Source organism: Cololabis saira, chromosome 19 (assembly GCF_033807715.1).
Source record: "Cololabis saira isolate AMF1-May2022 chromosome 19, fColSai1.1, whole genome shotgun sequence".
Lineage (NCBI taxonomy): Eukaryota > Metazoa > Chordata > Actinopteri > Beloniformes > Belonidae > Cololabis > Cololabis saira.
In genome coordinates, this window is record NC_084605.1 from 7,564,817 (window position 1) to 7,578,881 (window position 14,065).

The 14,065-nt window shown below is 40.6% G+C and overlaps 1 protein-coding gene across 1 annotated transcript in view; it reads left to right on the forward strand.

Moving 5' to 3' along the window:
- The window catches only part of LOC133419780 (poly [ADP-ribose] polymerase tankyrase-2-like), a 49,678-nt gene extending 42,315 nt beyond the window's left edge, over nucleotides 1-7,363 (forward strand). The window contains exons 26-28 of the mRNA XM_061709195.1: nucleotides 1,644-1,830; nucleotides 2,840-2,996; nucleotides 6,531-7,363. Coding sequence (XP_061565179.1) covers nucleotides 1,644-1,830; nucleotides 2,840-2,996; nucleotides 6,531-6,587 — 401 coding nt within the window. The 3' untranslated portion in view covers nucleotides 6,588-7,363. The remainder of the gene's footprint in view (nucleotides 1-1,643; nucleotides 1,831-2,839; nucleotides 2,997-6,530) is intronic.
- The last annotated feature ends 6,702 nt before the right edge of the window (nucleotides 7,364-14,065 follow it).

The window sequence follows — 14,065 nt, forward strand, 5'->3', positions numbered from 1 at the left end:
ACTGGATGGTTAAGTAGGGCTGAGACCATATGATGTAGAGCAGAGGTTTTCAACTGGTTTTGTCCCAGGAACCACCATTATAACCAAGAAGCAACTCGGGGACCACTGCTTTTGTTTTATTTTGCACCTTCCTTTTAAATAAGAGTATGGGCCTATATAGGCTATTTATTTGCATCAGTGTCTATTTTTATTTGCACCTTTTGCTATAAAAAAAACAAAACAAAAAACAGTCAATGAAAAATGAATAGGAAGCCAAGAGGGCTTATAATATTACAAAGTTCACACTCACTCATTTGACATAATTTGGATGGGTAAATTTTTCACAAAAATGAAAAGTAAATGGAAAATAAATTGAGTCTAAAGAATAAATATATATTTTTAAAATTATTATTGTTTTCCATTTACAATTTCACGGACCACCTGCAATACCGCCACGGACCACCAGAGGGCCACGGACCACCGGTTGACAATCCCTGATTTAGGCCCCGTTTACACGGAGCAAAAACGGTGGCGTTTTCATGCGTTTTGGACGTTCGTTTACACGAAAACGGAGCTCAAAGTCACCAAAAACGATCATTTCTGAAACCTCCGGCCAAAGTGGAGATTTTCAAAAACTCTGTTTTCACGTTTACTTGTAAACGGAGGGAAATGGAGATTTAGGCTTCAGAACGTCACATTATGCGACAGAAGCGTCACCAGCGTCATGTGTGAGAACCGTGTTTACAATTTGTTTGGCCACCGTCAATATTTTCTTGTATTTTACCTGTTTTATATTCTAAAGTCACACTTAAAAGTAACTCCACTTCTCTGTCACTCCAAACGAAAGACTCTCGTTCCGTCTTGGAAGTAACTGGCAGTCCAGGCTGATTCATGGTTCCGCGTTACACCAACGCAGAGCTACAGCGTAGGCTACGCGGCGACGCGCTCCGTACAGTAGGCTACGCCGTCGATTTAACGAGGAACCATATTATTCAGGCTTCACACGTGTCATTTGTTTTTTTCCAGGATTCTGATTGGCTAGCATGACTTTATGCTTCTCGTTACACTGCCCCCTGTAGGTTTGGATGCTCATAGCACCTTAACAGCTATTTATGCAGGTTCGTGTAAACGAGGATTTTTCAAAACGTAGAGTGGGAAATATCTGTTTTTGTAAATACCCGGCTATGTGTAAACGTGGCCTTAGAGGCATATTTTAGTTACAATAGAACACAGCAAGCATTTCAAATGTTGAAGCTGACAAATTTTACCGAAGGTCTGAGGACAAAGGCATATGACGTTTTTTCAGGCTATCTGCTGAAAACCAAACTGCACCAGCAGACGGCTTTCTACTCCTGGTGAGCCGCCTTTATTCCCTGAAGGACCAGGGTTGCAGCTCCAGCTGAGCTACTTATCCAGACCTAGGCCAGCCTCGGCCTTCTGGCCAGAGCAGATCCGATACAGCCTGGCTGGAGCTCCTGCGGTCCATCCTGTCCCAAAAAAATGCACTAAAAGTCGACTCTTCAGAAAACCTGTGGCTGACGTCACACTCGATATTGTCCAGTTCTTTTTGTATGGCATCACTGATGATTTTATCAGCTCTGGTGCAGCAATATCAACATCAATCACTGAGGGCTTTAATGGTATTTTAATGTGCGTCCCCTCAGGCTCTCCATTCGTCAACGCAATCATCCACAAGGGTTTCGACGAACGTCACGCCTACATCGGTGGGATGTTTGGCGCTGGGATTTATTTTGCAGAGAACTCTTCAAAGAGTAACCAGTACGTTTATGGGATTGGCGGGGGGACGGGCTGTCCGCTGCACAAGGACCGCTCCTGCTACATCTGTCACAGGTACCCATCCTCCGTGAGCACCAGGCTCTTCATGTCAAGGGTGCGTCACCATTTCTGTCCGTCCAGCCAGATGTGAAGAGGTTTTATACATTAAATGAGAAATCAAAACACTGTTACTGGATCATATATGAAGACTCTAGATCAGGGGTGTCAAACTCATTTTGCTTGGCGGGCCGGATTTGACCAATATTTTTCTTGCGGGCCGCACGCTCAAAATAACAAAAACGGTGCCAACATTTTTTTTCTAATTCTTTTTTTTTTACTATTGTTAGTTAATTTAAAGGAAATATGTACTTTGTTTACACTCTAATTATGTAAAATATACTTCTTCAGGATCTTTTCTTGAAATTTCTCTCTTTTTTTTAAATTTTGTAATTTAATACATTTTGTAACAAAGATAAACAGAAACAAGTATGTTTTTTTTATATTTCGCTTTTTTATAGGAAATTTAATTAAAAGCTAAATCTTTATTACATCCGAGAGTGTTTCTTTGTGATTTAGAGAATTTTCCAGTACATTAAGTGTATTTATTTTTTTAAATTGCCGCGGATATTTACGCCAGTGTGCCGAAAAAGTCAGCACTTCTCTTTTAACTGTTTTACTTTGTCACTATCCTTGTATTCAAAACTGAAATTCTCCGAATAAATATCTTCTATCATCTTTTTTAGCAGTGATATTTTTCCTGCGAAAATGTATAATAGTAGTCAGTTAATAAAAATAAACGACCATCTACAAAGGCCAACAAACGATGGATTTGTAGAAGAAATATATTATCGGATATGCTGCGATTCATGGCAATTATTTATGCCTTCCTTTTTAGTAAATTAACATTTCGTTTTTTTGCGTTGGAAACTTCTCGCGGGCCGCATGAAAACCTCTCTCGGGCCACATGCGGCCCACGGGCCGCACATTTGACACCCCTGCTCTAAATGATTCCATTAGCAGTTGACCTCAACAGCACGATTCAAAGAAACTCATATATTGTTTTTGCTGCTTCTGTCTGCTGCAGGCACTTGTTGTTCTGCAGGGTGACCCTGGGTAAATCCTTCCTGCAGTTCAGTGCCATGAAGATGGCTCATTCGCCCCCCGGTCACCACTCGGTGACCGGCAGGCCGAGTGTGAACGGCCTCGCTCTGGCTGAATACGTCATCTACAGAGGAGAGCAGGTCAGACACCAGGCCTATACCTGCAACGTATCCCACCTTGATGGTGTTAAAGCTGCATGATATCATTAAAAAAAATCTGATCTGTGATCTGCAATATTGTTGAAAATTCTGATGACAAACACTGAAGTGTATGGTGTAAATGTGTTTTTGCTTTGCTGCTAACATAGACGGGGAGGAGCCCACAAGGACACGAAAAAACAGAAACACGGCTTCATGAAGAGGAAAAAATAAGTTTACTGGCAAAGAACCAACTTTGTATATAAATATAGAAGTATAATCTTCATGCTCTCGTAATCTATTTTAGCAAACTGCACAACGGTGTTGTCAGTACTCGAGTTGTAAAAAGAAACCAGGGGGGATGGTGGATTTTATCATATGGGGACAGATAATTTGTGCTGATTACAAATAATATAATATATTACAAATAATAGCACTGACCAAAACACCTGCAGAAATACTGCAGGAATGACATAGCAGCAGTTAAATGCAGCCTTCTGTAAGCTTTAAATATCCACTGGGCTTACATCTAATACATCAAAACACAAAAATAAAAACTGTTTTCTGAACTTATCAATATCCCTCTGTCCTTCACAGGATAAGTAAAATGGATCACTGCAAAAACTCAAAATCTTAACAAGAATATTTGTCTTATTTCTAGTTAAAATTTCTAATTTTAGTAAAAAAAATCTCATTACACTTAAAACAAGACTCATCACTGGAAAAAACAACAATTTTCACCTGTTTCAAGTAGATTTTCACTTAAAATAAGTAGAAAAATCTGCGAGTGGAACAAGATTTTTTTGCTTGTAATGAGAAGATAAATCTTGTCCCACTGGCAGATTTTCCTACTTATTTCAAGTAAAATTTTACCTGAAAAAGGTGAAAATTGTCACATTTTTCTGGTGTTATTTTTCTGGTGATGACTCTAAATGTTGAAATAGCAGTAAAACCACATTCATTGATGAAATGACATAAGGGATGGAAAGGGGGGATGGCAGTTTTACAGGGGGGATGATTTTGACCGTTTTTATTTCAGGGGGGATGCCGTCCCCCCTCATCCCCCCTCAACTCCAGTACTGGGTGTTGTACATTGATTTGTTTAATTGATGTGCAGCAACATTTGCTTCCTTAAGAACATTGCTGATGTCTTTTCTCCTTGGCATCGTGTAAACACACCTGAATGCTCAAGGCCATCAAACTGCCAAAACATCCGCCTCTGTACAGGTCTGCACACGTGCTGATGATTGGCATCAAGTAGCTGCAACTTACCTTCTTAAATCTTGTGTGTAGTAAGGATGTACTTAGGATTTCCCACGATTTTCATTTCTTGTTTTAATGTCAGATAAAGAGAAATACAGAAATGTCCTGAAGCATTGTTTCTGGACGGCCGGCTGCTGAAGGGCCGTCTCTGCAGAGGTGGAGAGGACAGTTTGTGCTCAGACAGTGGACGTCTGATGTCTTCATGCTAAAACCAGCGCTGCTCAGAAGTGGTACTCGACAGTGCAGCATAAGTGGGTGTCCACTCGGACAATCAGCGACGTTTCAAGGACGTGAAGTGACATGCAGAGGCTGAACAGGACTGATGAGGAGGAGCTGGAGGCAGCACTCTTCTGCAGGGAGGTTCATGTACAGGAGCGCAACTTAGAGTAACCAGCACTGGGCGAAAAGAGCAAGAATCTCAAATATCCAGTTTTGGATTCTGTCTAGAATACAGACATCTCTGATGCATATCCTGAGTTTTGTTGATATGCACCATATCTGGTCAAATATTAACCCAGTGAAGACAGAATACTGTATTGGGATACAGGACGCATTTAAACTTTTGTCATGTATGTGTTTTATATATGACATTGGATCATATCAAATCACAATATTTTTGCAGATTACTGATTAGGTCTATGGAATTTGTTGATGTGTCATATATTGATTGCATACAGTATATCCCTCAAAGCCATATCCTGACTCTGGATCCGCTAGAAAATATAGACATTTCCAATGCACATGTAAGGTTTTGTTACCGACAACCTGAGGACCGAACGGGTTTTCAGGTTCAGGTTCAGGTTCAGGTTACTTTATTGATACCCAAGGGTAAACTGGTTTTGCAGTCGAGAGTTAAACAAGCAACAGAAAACAAACAATCAGTTCAGGAACAAGACATTTAAGAAGAACACATACACATAAAACAAGAGACAGCTTCGGCTCGACAGAAAGTGCTGCAGTTCATGAAATAAATATAAGAAATAAAAGACATGAGGCTAAAAAAGAATTAAAACACCAAGAGCAAAATTTCCTCCAAGTTAGGAATGTATAATAGCAATAAGATAAAAACATTGTAAGATACATCGTGCTCTGAAAAGTGACTTGTGCAACTTTTGTGCAAACTACAGCTTGTTCACCAGTGTTACTGCAGCTGGAACAAAGCTGTTTTTATAACGTTTTGTTTTACAAAATGGGACTGACAACCTCTGTCCAGAGGGGAGAAACTGAAATTCACTGTGCAAAGGGTGTAAACTATCATTTAAAATGGTCGTGGCTATCCGCTGTAACTGCCTGGTGTACAGGGAAGAAGGGTTCAGCTGTGGCTCAGCTATCAGCTTACTTGACCATTTCACAATTTGATTCAATGCGTTCTTGTTTTTAATAGAAAGGCTTCCAAACCATGACACCAAAGAAAAAGATAAAATAGACTCAATAAAGGCACGATAAAAAAGAATCATCATGGTTCTGTCAACATTCCAGTAAGACAGTTTTCTCAGACAGTGCAGACGCTGTTGTCCTTTTTTACACACAGTTTCACAGTTCTCTTGAAAGTTCAGTTTAAAATCAATAATAGTCCCAAGATATTTGTAGGATTCCACACATTCCACTAACTGACCTCTTATGGTTGTGGCATCATATGTGTGGATTTGTTTGCTAAAATCAATTAACATGTCCTTTGTTTTCGATATGTTAATTTAAAGATGTGACTCTTCACACCACTGCACAAAGTCATCAACTATAGGGCCATGGCCTCTTTCATTCTTTTGGAGCAGACTAACAATAACGGAATCATCTGCATACTTAATAATAGTCCTGTTTTGATATTTGCTCTGGCACATGTTTGTATAAAGAATGAACAGAAGTGGAGAGATGACGCATCCTTGTGGGGAGCCTGTGGAGCTATGAAGCTGACCAGACAGGACCCCGTTCACCCTTACTCTCTGTGTCCTATTAGTTAAAAAATCCAAAATCCAGCCCACAAGATTAGAATTAAAATTGAATTGTTCTAAAAGGCGCTTGGCCAAAATGTTTTAAACAATGTAGCCAAAAGCAATTTTTATTGCTTCAATATTTTAAAACCCGCTCACAGATATAAGTAAGAGAAGAGGCTAAATACAGAGTTATGAGGGGTCTGACCTCCAAAAACACCACATTTTATTGAGGAATGTGCTGTCTTCACACCACTGGAATCTGTCTACTTCTTTGGGGTTTTTGTTTGCTCTTTTTAACATACAAAGTTATTGTCAGTAAACGCCCCCTCTGTCCTGCCTGCAGGCTTATCCAGAGTACCTGATCACCTACCAGATAATGAAGTCATCAACAGACGGGTGAAGAGAGGACGGCGATGAGGAGTGAAGAAGAGGAGCTTCACTGACTGCATGCACTGAGAAGTTTAATTAGAAAATGTTTAAAACGTCTAGGTTTTCATCAGATGGTTGTTTCTTAGTTTTTTTCTAAACTACTGTCTGTTTTGTGCAGTTTATTAACCGTAGTTGACGTAACTTGGTATGACTGTTAGTGTCATCGTCCAGTGGATTCAGGGTAAAGCATTTTCACAGGTTTAAAAGTTCAGAAGACAACAAAAAACTTACTGGGACACCTCAAAACTGCCAGCACCGTCGGGACGCTGCGCTTCTGATACGTAAAGTAAAAGCAGTTTGTTAGTTTTTGATTGGGTCTCCGTCACGTGTTGCTGAAGTGGAAATGCGTCCCGTTTCAACTCTACCGAGGTCCGGTGTCCGTCTGGTTTTATAAAGATACTGTATATTTATTTTTTTTGCACAAGCATGTCAGTTCGTTTACTGGTATTTCATGACACGTTCCTTCTGGTGCGTTTTGATTCAGAATCAAGAGCTGATTTTCTCTGAGTAGTTCATGCCAGTTTCATCCAAACGTTCTGAATCTGCTCCCGAACCGACTGGTTACTGCTGACCAGTGTTGGGGTAGTTACTCAAAAAAAGTAATCCATTACATATTACTAGTTACTTTTAAAAAAAGTAATCCCTTACAATACTTAGTTACTGGTTGCTGAAAGTAACTAGTTACATTACTAGTTACATTACTTTTGGATTACTCCGCAATATCACCTGAGCTGCACCATAACTCGATTGCCAATGAACAACATTTATACAGGACTGTCTCAGGAAATTAGAATATTGTGATTTTCTGTAATGCAAATTACAAAAAAAAAAAAAGTCATACATTCTGGATTCATTACAAATCAACTGAAATATTGCAAGCCTTTTATTATTTTAATATTGCTGATCATGGTTTACACCTTAAGAAAACTCAAATATCCTATCTCAAAAAATTAGAATATTCTGGAAATCTTAATCTTAAAATGTAAACCATAATCAGCAATATTAAAATAATAAAAGTCTTGCAATATTTCAGTTGATTTGTAATGAATCCAGAATGTATGACATTTTTGTTTTTTTTTAATTGCATAACAGAAAATAAAGAACTTTATCACAATATTCTAATTTTCTGAGACAGTCCTGTAGTTGGAACCTTATTACTGCAGTGCCCAGATCAGCACCAGAAATACCGTAAAATACCGTAAGATCACGTTAAAGGCTGATTTATGGTACTGCGTTACACCAACGCAGAACTTACGGCGTAGGGTACGCGGGGACGCGCACCGTACGGTGTGCGTCGCCGCGTACCCAACGCCATAGGCTCTGCTTCGATTTATCGCGGAACCATAAATCAGCTTTAAGTCAGACAAGTGTTGCGCAACGTGTGAAGACCATGGATCTAAGACGCATGAAAGGCAAGTTTGATTTTCTTTTCTGTTCTCCCGTTCTTCATGTGGCTGAAAAGCTTAAAGTAACTAAAGTAACGTATTTTTTTTGTCTTAGAGTAACTATAACGGGATTACCCAAATTACAACTGTAATGTGGTATATTACTGCGTTACTGGCGAATGTCATCTCGTTAGAGTAACGCATTACTTTGTACCACGTTACACCCAACACTGCTGCTGACACAATGAAACAGTTGGATCTTGTCGTGAAAAGTTGAAGAAGATTGACGCAACATTTTTCAGTATTACAGCTGCCTAACTTACAGCCCGCAGCCTGTCCTTTTTTTTTCCGACTTTTTTCCGACCAGCTCAGATTAGAGTGAGGAAACCGATCTTCAAGCTCGGCTGTGGCGTAGTGTACCTCTGGCTTTGGCCTGGAGAGAGCTGAGACAGATCCAGCAGACGCCCACGACCTGAAACTAGGAATAAGCTGCTACAGATGATGGAGGGATGTTTCCATTGAAGACACTTGTTAAACTTTAACCCTTGTGCTGTCTTTGGGTCAAAATGACCCAATTCTTCTATCCTTCTTTTCCTCCTGCCATGCTCTCTCCTTCCTTCTTCCTTCCTCTTTTCCTCCTTTTTTACCCTCCTTTACTCCTTTTTCTTCCTACCTCCCTTCCGTCATTCGTTCCTTTATTACCTTCTTTGGTTTTCCTTCCTTTCCTTATTTTATCCATTCCTTCCTTCTTCCCTCCCTCCCTTCTTTCCTTTTTCCCTTCTTTCCTTTCTTTCTCCCTTCCTTCCATCTTTTCTCCCTTCCTTACTCCCTTTCCTACTTCCTTCCTTCTTTTCTCCTTTCTTCCTTACTTCCTTCCTTCCTTCCATCTTTTCTCCCTTCCTTACTCCCTTTCCTACTTCCTTCCTTCTTTTCTCCTTTCTTTCTTCCTTCCTTCCTTCCTTCCTTCCTTCCTTCCTTCCTTCCTTCCTTCCTTCCTTCCTTCCATCTTTTCTCCCTTCCTTACTCCCTTTCCTACTACCTTCCTTCTTTTCTCCTTACTTCCTTCTTTCTTTCCTTCCTTCCTTTCCTCCCTTCCATATTTTCTCCCTTCCTTACTCCCTTTCCTACTTCCTTCCTTCTTTTCTCCTTTCTTCCTTACTTCCTTCTTTCCTCCCTTCCATCTTTTCTCCCTTCCTTACTCCCTTTCCTACTTCCTTCCTTCTTTTCTCCTTTCTTCCTTACTTCCTTCTTTCCTCTCTTCCATCTTTTCTCCCTTCCTTACTCCCTTTCCTACTTCCTTCCTTCTTTTCTCCTTTCTTCCTTACTTCCTTCTTTCCTCCCTTCCATATTTTCTCCCTTCCTTACTCCCTTTCCTACTTCCTTCCTTCTTTTCTCCTTTCTTCCTTACTTCCTTCTTTCCTCCCTTCCATCTTTTCTCCCTTCCTTACTCCCTTTCCTACTTCCTTCCTTCTTTTCTCCTTTCTTCCTTACTTCCTTATTTCCTTCCTTCCATCTTTTCTCCCTTCCTTACCCCCTTTCCTACTTCCTTCCTACTTTTCTCCTTTCTTCCTTACTTCCTTATTTCCTTCTTTCCATCTTTTCTCCCTTCCTTACTCCCTTTCCTACTTCCTTTTTCTTCCTTACTTCCTTCTTTCCTCCCTTCCATCTTTTCTCCCTTCCTTACTCCCTTTCCTACTTCCTTCCTTCTTTTCTCCTTTCTTCCTTACTTCCTTCTTTCCTCCCTTCCATATTTTCTCCCTTCCTTACTCCCTTTCCTACTTCCTTCCTTCTTTTCTCCTTTCTTCCTTACTTCCTTATTTCCTTCCTTCCATCTTTTCTCCCTTCCTTACCCCCTTTCCTACTTCCTTCCTACTTTTCTCCTTTCTTCCTTACTTCCTTATTTCCTTCTTTCCATCTTTTCTCCCTTCCTTACTCCCTTTCCTACTTCCTTTTTCTTCCTTACTTCCTTCTTTCCTCCCTTCCATCTTTTCTCCCTTCATTACTCCCTTTCCTACTTCCTTCCTTCTTTTCTCCTTTCTTCCTTACTTCCTTCTTTCCTTCCTTCCATCTTTTCTCCCTTCACCCTCCCTGGACCCAAAGACAGCACGAGGGTTAACAGCACCGGACTTCAGGTAAACCTCTACCGTAGGGTGATTGGTCTGATTGCTCTCTTCAGATCATCCACTGCATGTCTGTGAGCTTGAGGTTTGGGATCCAGGAGGATCTTCTCCTTCTGAAGCCGTTCTGTGCTGGATTTACTTCCTTGGTAAAGGTTATTGTCCTTTGCTCTGCTAGTCGTACCCATTTACTTCACGAAATGACGACTCATGCAGGAGCTCCCAAGAGCCACTATTCAAAACAACCAAGATGGCTGCAGAATTGTTAATAATTCCTTGAATGAAGTTTGGACTGCAAAACCGACAGCAGTCATTCACCAGTGGTCCTGCACCACCTCAAACTATTCCTCAGTTTCATCTGTGGCTGTTGGTACCTCCAGCTGGAAGTCAAAGTCTAATCCCGAGGAGCCGGGTTAATTCTTTGCATGGAGGTAAATCCTCAGGATTGGATTCCATGTGAGCTATATCTAGTTACTTATCTCCATTTTCCGGCAGTAAGGACTTGAGAAATCTGACAATGAAGTCCTGAAAAGCTAGTCTTAGCCTGACCAGAGGTTCCCATTCACATCTCAGAGATGGAGAGATGGGTCTGGTACCCCTCAATTCACAACCGTTTCCAACATTCCAGCATCTAAGAGACACGTTTCAAATCAACCCAAGATGCATGAAGTTTCTTATGATAAGTAGCTAGCAAGGCTTCTTGAGTGCAGGTTTGAAAGTTATGACAAATCGTTTTGATGGTGTTTTGTGTGCTTGCATCACTTTTTAAAGGAGCATGAGGCTGGATTGAGGCAGGATTTATGAAAAAAATTTGTATACGTTTTAAGTTTTCTAGTAATAATGTCAGATGAAGCGTTCCAAACCAAAAAAAATGAGCCCTCTAGTGTATCTCTCCGTTGCCTTGAACAGGCTGTGTGCTGCAAAATGTGCTGCAATTCGGGCCCAAATTTCCCACGCTGGGCTGCGGATGTGACGTCACATGACGCTGCATGCACGTTCTCCCCGCTCTCCCGTGCCGGCTTCACTGTTGGCTGCAGTACCCCCAACGGCCGTCGTGGTGAAGGGTGGCGCTAGAGAGTCTTATATCTTTAAAGGAGACTCATGCTCCTTTAAAGGGGATGAAGTAGAGGTCATATGAACTAGGCTGTGTTTTTGTTTCTTCTCGTTGCCATCTTATAAAAGCTACGAAGTCAATCCAGCTGCTTTGATTACATTTACACAACTCCTTGACGTTCTTTCGTGAGAGCTTAAAGTCTTTAAAAAATTTACTTTTTTTTGCCTTTTAGCTCTCCTGTTGTAAGTTCTTCTTTACTTCACTGGGTATTCTGTGTTGTGTCTTCAGAGTTAGCTGGACGTTCACTTCTAGGACGAGTAACTACAGAACTAAACTGTCTCCATTCTGGACAATAGACGTCTAAACTCTTTGAGATGACTTTATGCCTTTTTCTGGCCTTCTGCAGCTCACCTGATCTCGATCGTTTGTCTTCAGAGATTTTCTTTTAGCGAGGTATGCTTCAAATCAGCAGATGTTTTCTTATGAACATCCATTTTCTGTACCTGCTTTAATCCTATACAGGGTCACGGTGGTCTGCTGGAACCTGTCCCAGCTCATGATAGGCAAATGGGCAGAGAACTTCAAATGTTTGTGTTTTAGCAACCAAAGTAGCTCTAAGCACCTCCACACTCATATCTGTTATTGGACCGCAGGTGGACAAACTATTTTTTGCTGTAATTGATAAGTAATTGAATAGTAATTAATCTATGACTGCACTTTTTCCTCCAGTGCTCAATCTGTTTAGTTGCTGAGTTCAATAATGACAGTACATTGCATATGTATGTTTTCAAAGTAAGCATATTGCATTTGTCTATTAATGTGAATTTATTGAATATCAGATCTTATTTTATGGCAAATGATATCACTTCATTCTTGTGGCTCCACATATTTTCTTCAGTACCAGTTGACATCTTAGCTTCTGTCAACCTGAGAAAATGCTATGTTTTTACATTTCCTGCCTCTTATTAGTTTCAGTGTGAAACTATTAATTTCCATATTCAATGAAGTGTTGTCTGTTAAGGGGGCACAATGGTGCTATTCTTTAAAAAAAAAAAAGAAGTATTTTCAGGTTTTATGTGACATTTGGGAACAAAGTGACTGACATTCGATAAAGGAAAAACCCTTGTACAGAACCATGAGACAGTTGTATAGAAATGATTTTGATTGGGTGCACGCACTTCAGATTTTCACTCACTGATGGTTCATCTTTTTAAAAAGGAAAAACATTGTCAGAATGACCCTGAAAATGTTCCTGATGAATCTTTAACCAGTACCTGTAAATGCACCATGAATGTTTTATATACATGTGGAACTCTTGTGTCTGATCATTTTTGTTGTTCTGATGTTTCTGGGAGGCTTCCTCTGCAGCACGAACAATAAAATATTCTGATGCCATCTATGAATTTCATCTTATTTGCTTGAATTTTGCTGTATTGGAGGTTAGTCCATTCTTTGATCTTTAGTACTTCTAGAGTAGCTTTGTACCCAGCATAGCTTTAAAAAAAAAAAAAGCATGCAGGGGTCTCCAGCATGGGAACATTACATCTACACAGGTGGAAAAAGTACAAAAATATTGTACTTAAGTAAAAGTACAAATTTTCTGCTTGAAAATTACTTAAGTAAAAGTAAAAAGTACCCATTAAGAACATTACTTAAGTAAAAGTATAAGAGTACCTCAACTTAAATATAATAAAGTACCAAAAGTACATGGTGTAAAATGTACTTAAGTACAAAATTATTTTCAAAAGGATTGCAAAGAAATGAAGAATCCAAGAATTTGCTTACAACTCTAAATAATGGTGATATTATTCTGACCCCTTTAGCGTTTGTTTCCATTACCCCATTTTAATTTCTCCCTTTGCTCATCACTGCTGCTGTACCCCATTGGCCCCGCTGACAGGTAAACCCCCAGCCTGTAGTATGCTGGGACAACATTAAGCAACCCCAGCTGATAAAGGATGAGACTTTTGAACTTTTAAATGCCAAAACCACCTTAGAAGGGGTGGAATCAAAGAATGGTGCGCATGGACATGCGCCGGCTGCCGCTCAAGGCTGATTTATGGTCCACGTTACACCAACGCAGGGCCCGTACCCTACGGCGAGGCTCTGCGTCGATTTAACGCGGAACCATAATTCAGGCTTCAGTCCTCATCGGTACTCGACGCAACGGCGGTTCCTCCGGCCTTCCGGCCCGCCTCTGTGGCGCAACTCTCCCGGGAGCTGCGGCTCCTTCTCGGTATATTCACGCGCCCCCCTTCCTTCCCGTCCGCCTTATGGTTCCGCGTTAAATCGACGCACACCTTACGGCGTAGGGTGTGCGTCGCAGCATACCCTACGCCGTAGCTCTGCGCCGGTGTAACGCGGAACCATAAATCAGCTTTGACTGCCAGTTACTTCCAAGACGGAACGAGAGTCTTTCGTTTGGAATCAGCCCCCGCTGTGCTGTTCTTTAATGTGTAGCGAGTAACGACGTGTCCAATTTTAAATATAGCGGATTAAAAGTACGATTTTTTCCTTGAAAATGTAACGAAGTAAAAGTAAAAGTACAGAAAAATGAAAGTATCAATAAAAGTACAAATTCTCAAAAATCTTACTTAAGTACAATAACAAAGTACTTGTACTTCGTTACTTTACACCACTGCATCTACACATTTGGGCTGAGAGTTTTTAAAATGTGGAGAGTCAACTGGAAGGCGGATGGCCAATTGACTCCACAGCCACCCATCGAGCGCGCACCCCAGAAGTTTGCAATCATTTAAAGAGATGATCACAAGAAGTTCCTCCTGAAAATGAAAATGGGATTTGGCTCAAGTAATCCCATTTAGGTTATTGTAAGATTTTGTTCCACACCCGTGTTTGGCATTCACAGCTGTATGTTGAAGAGTCCTAGGGC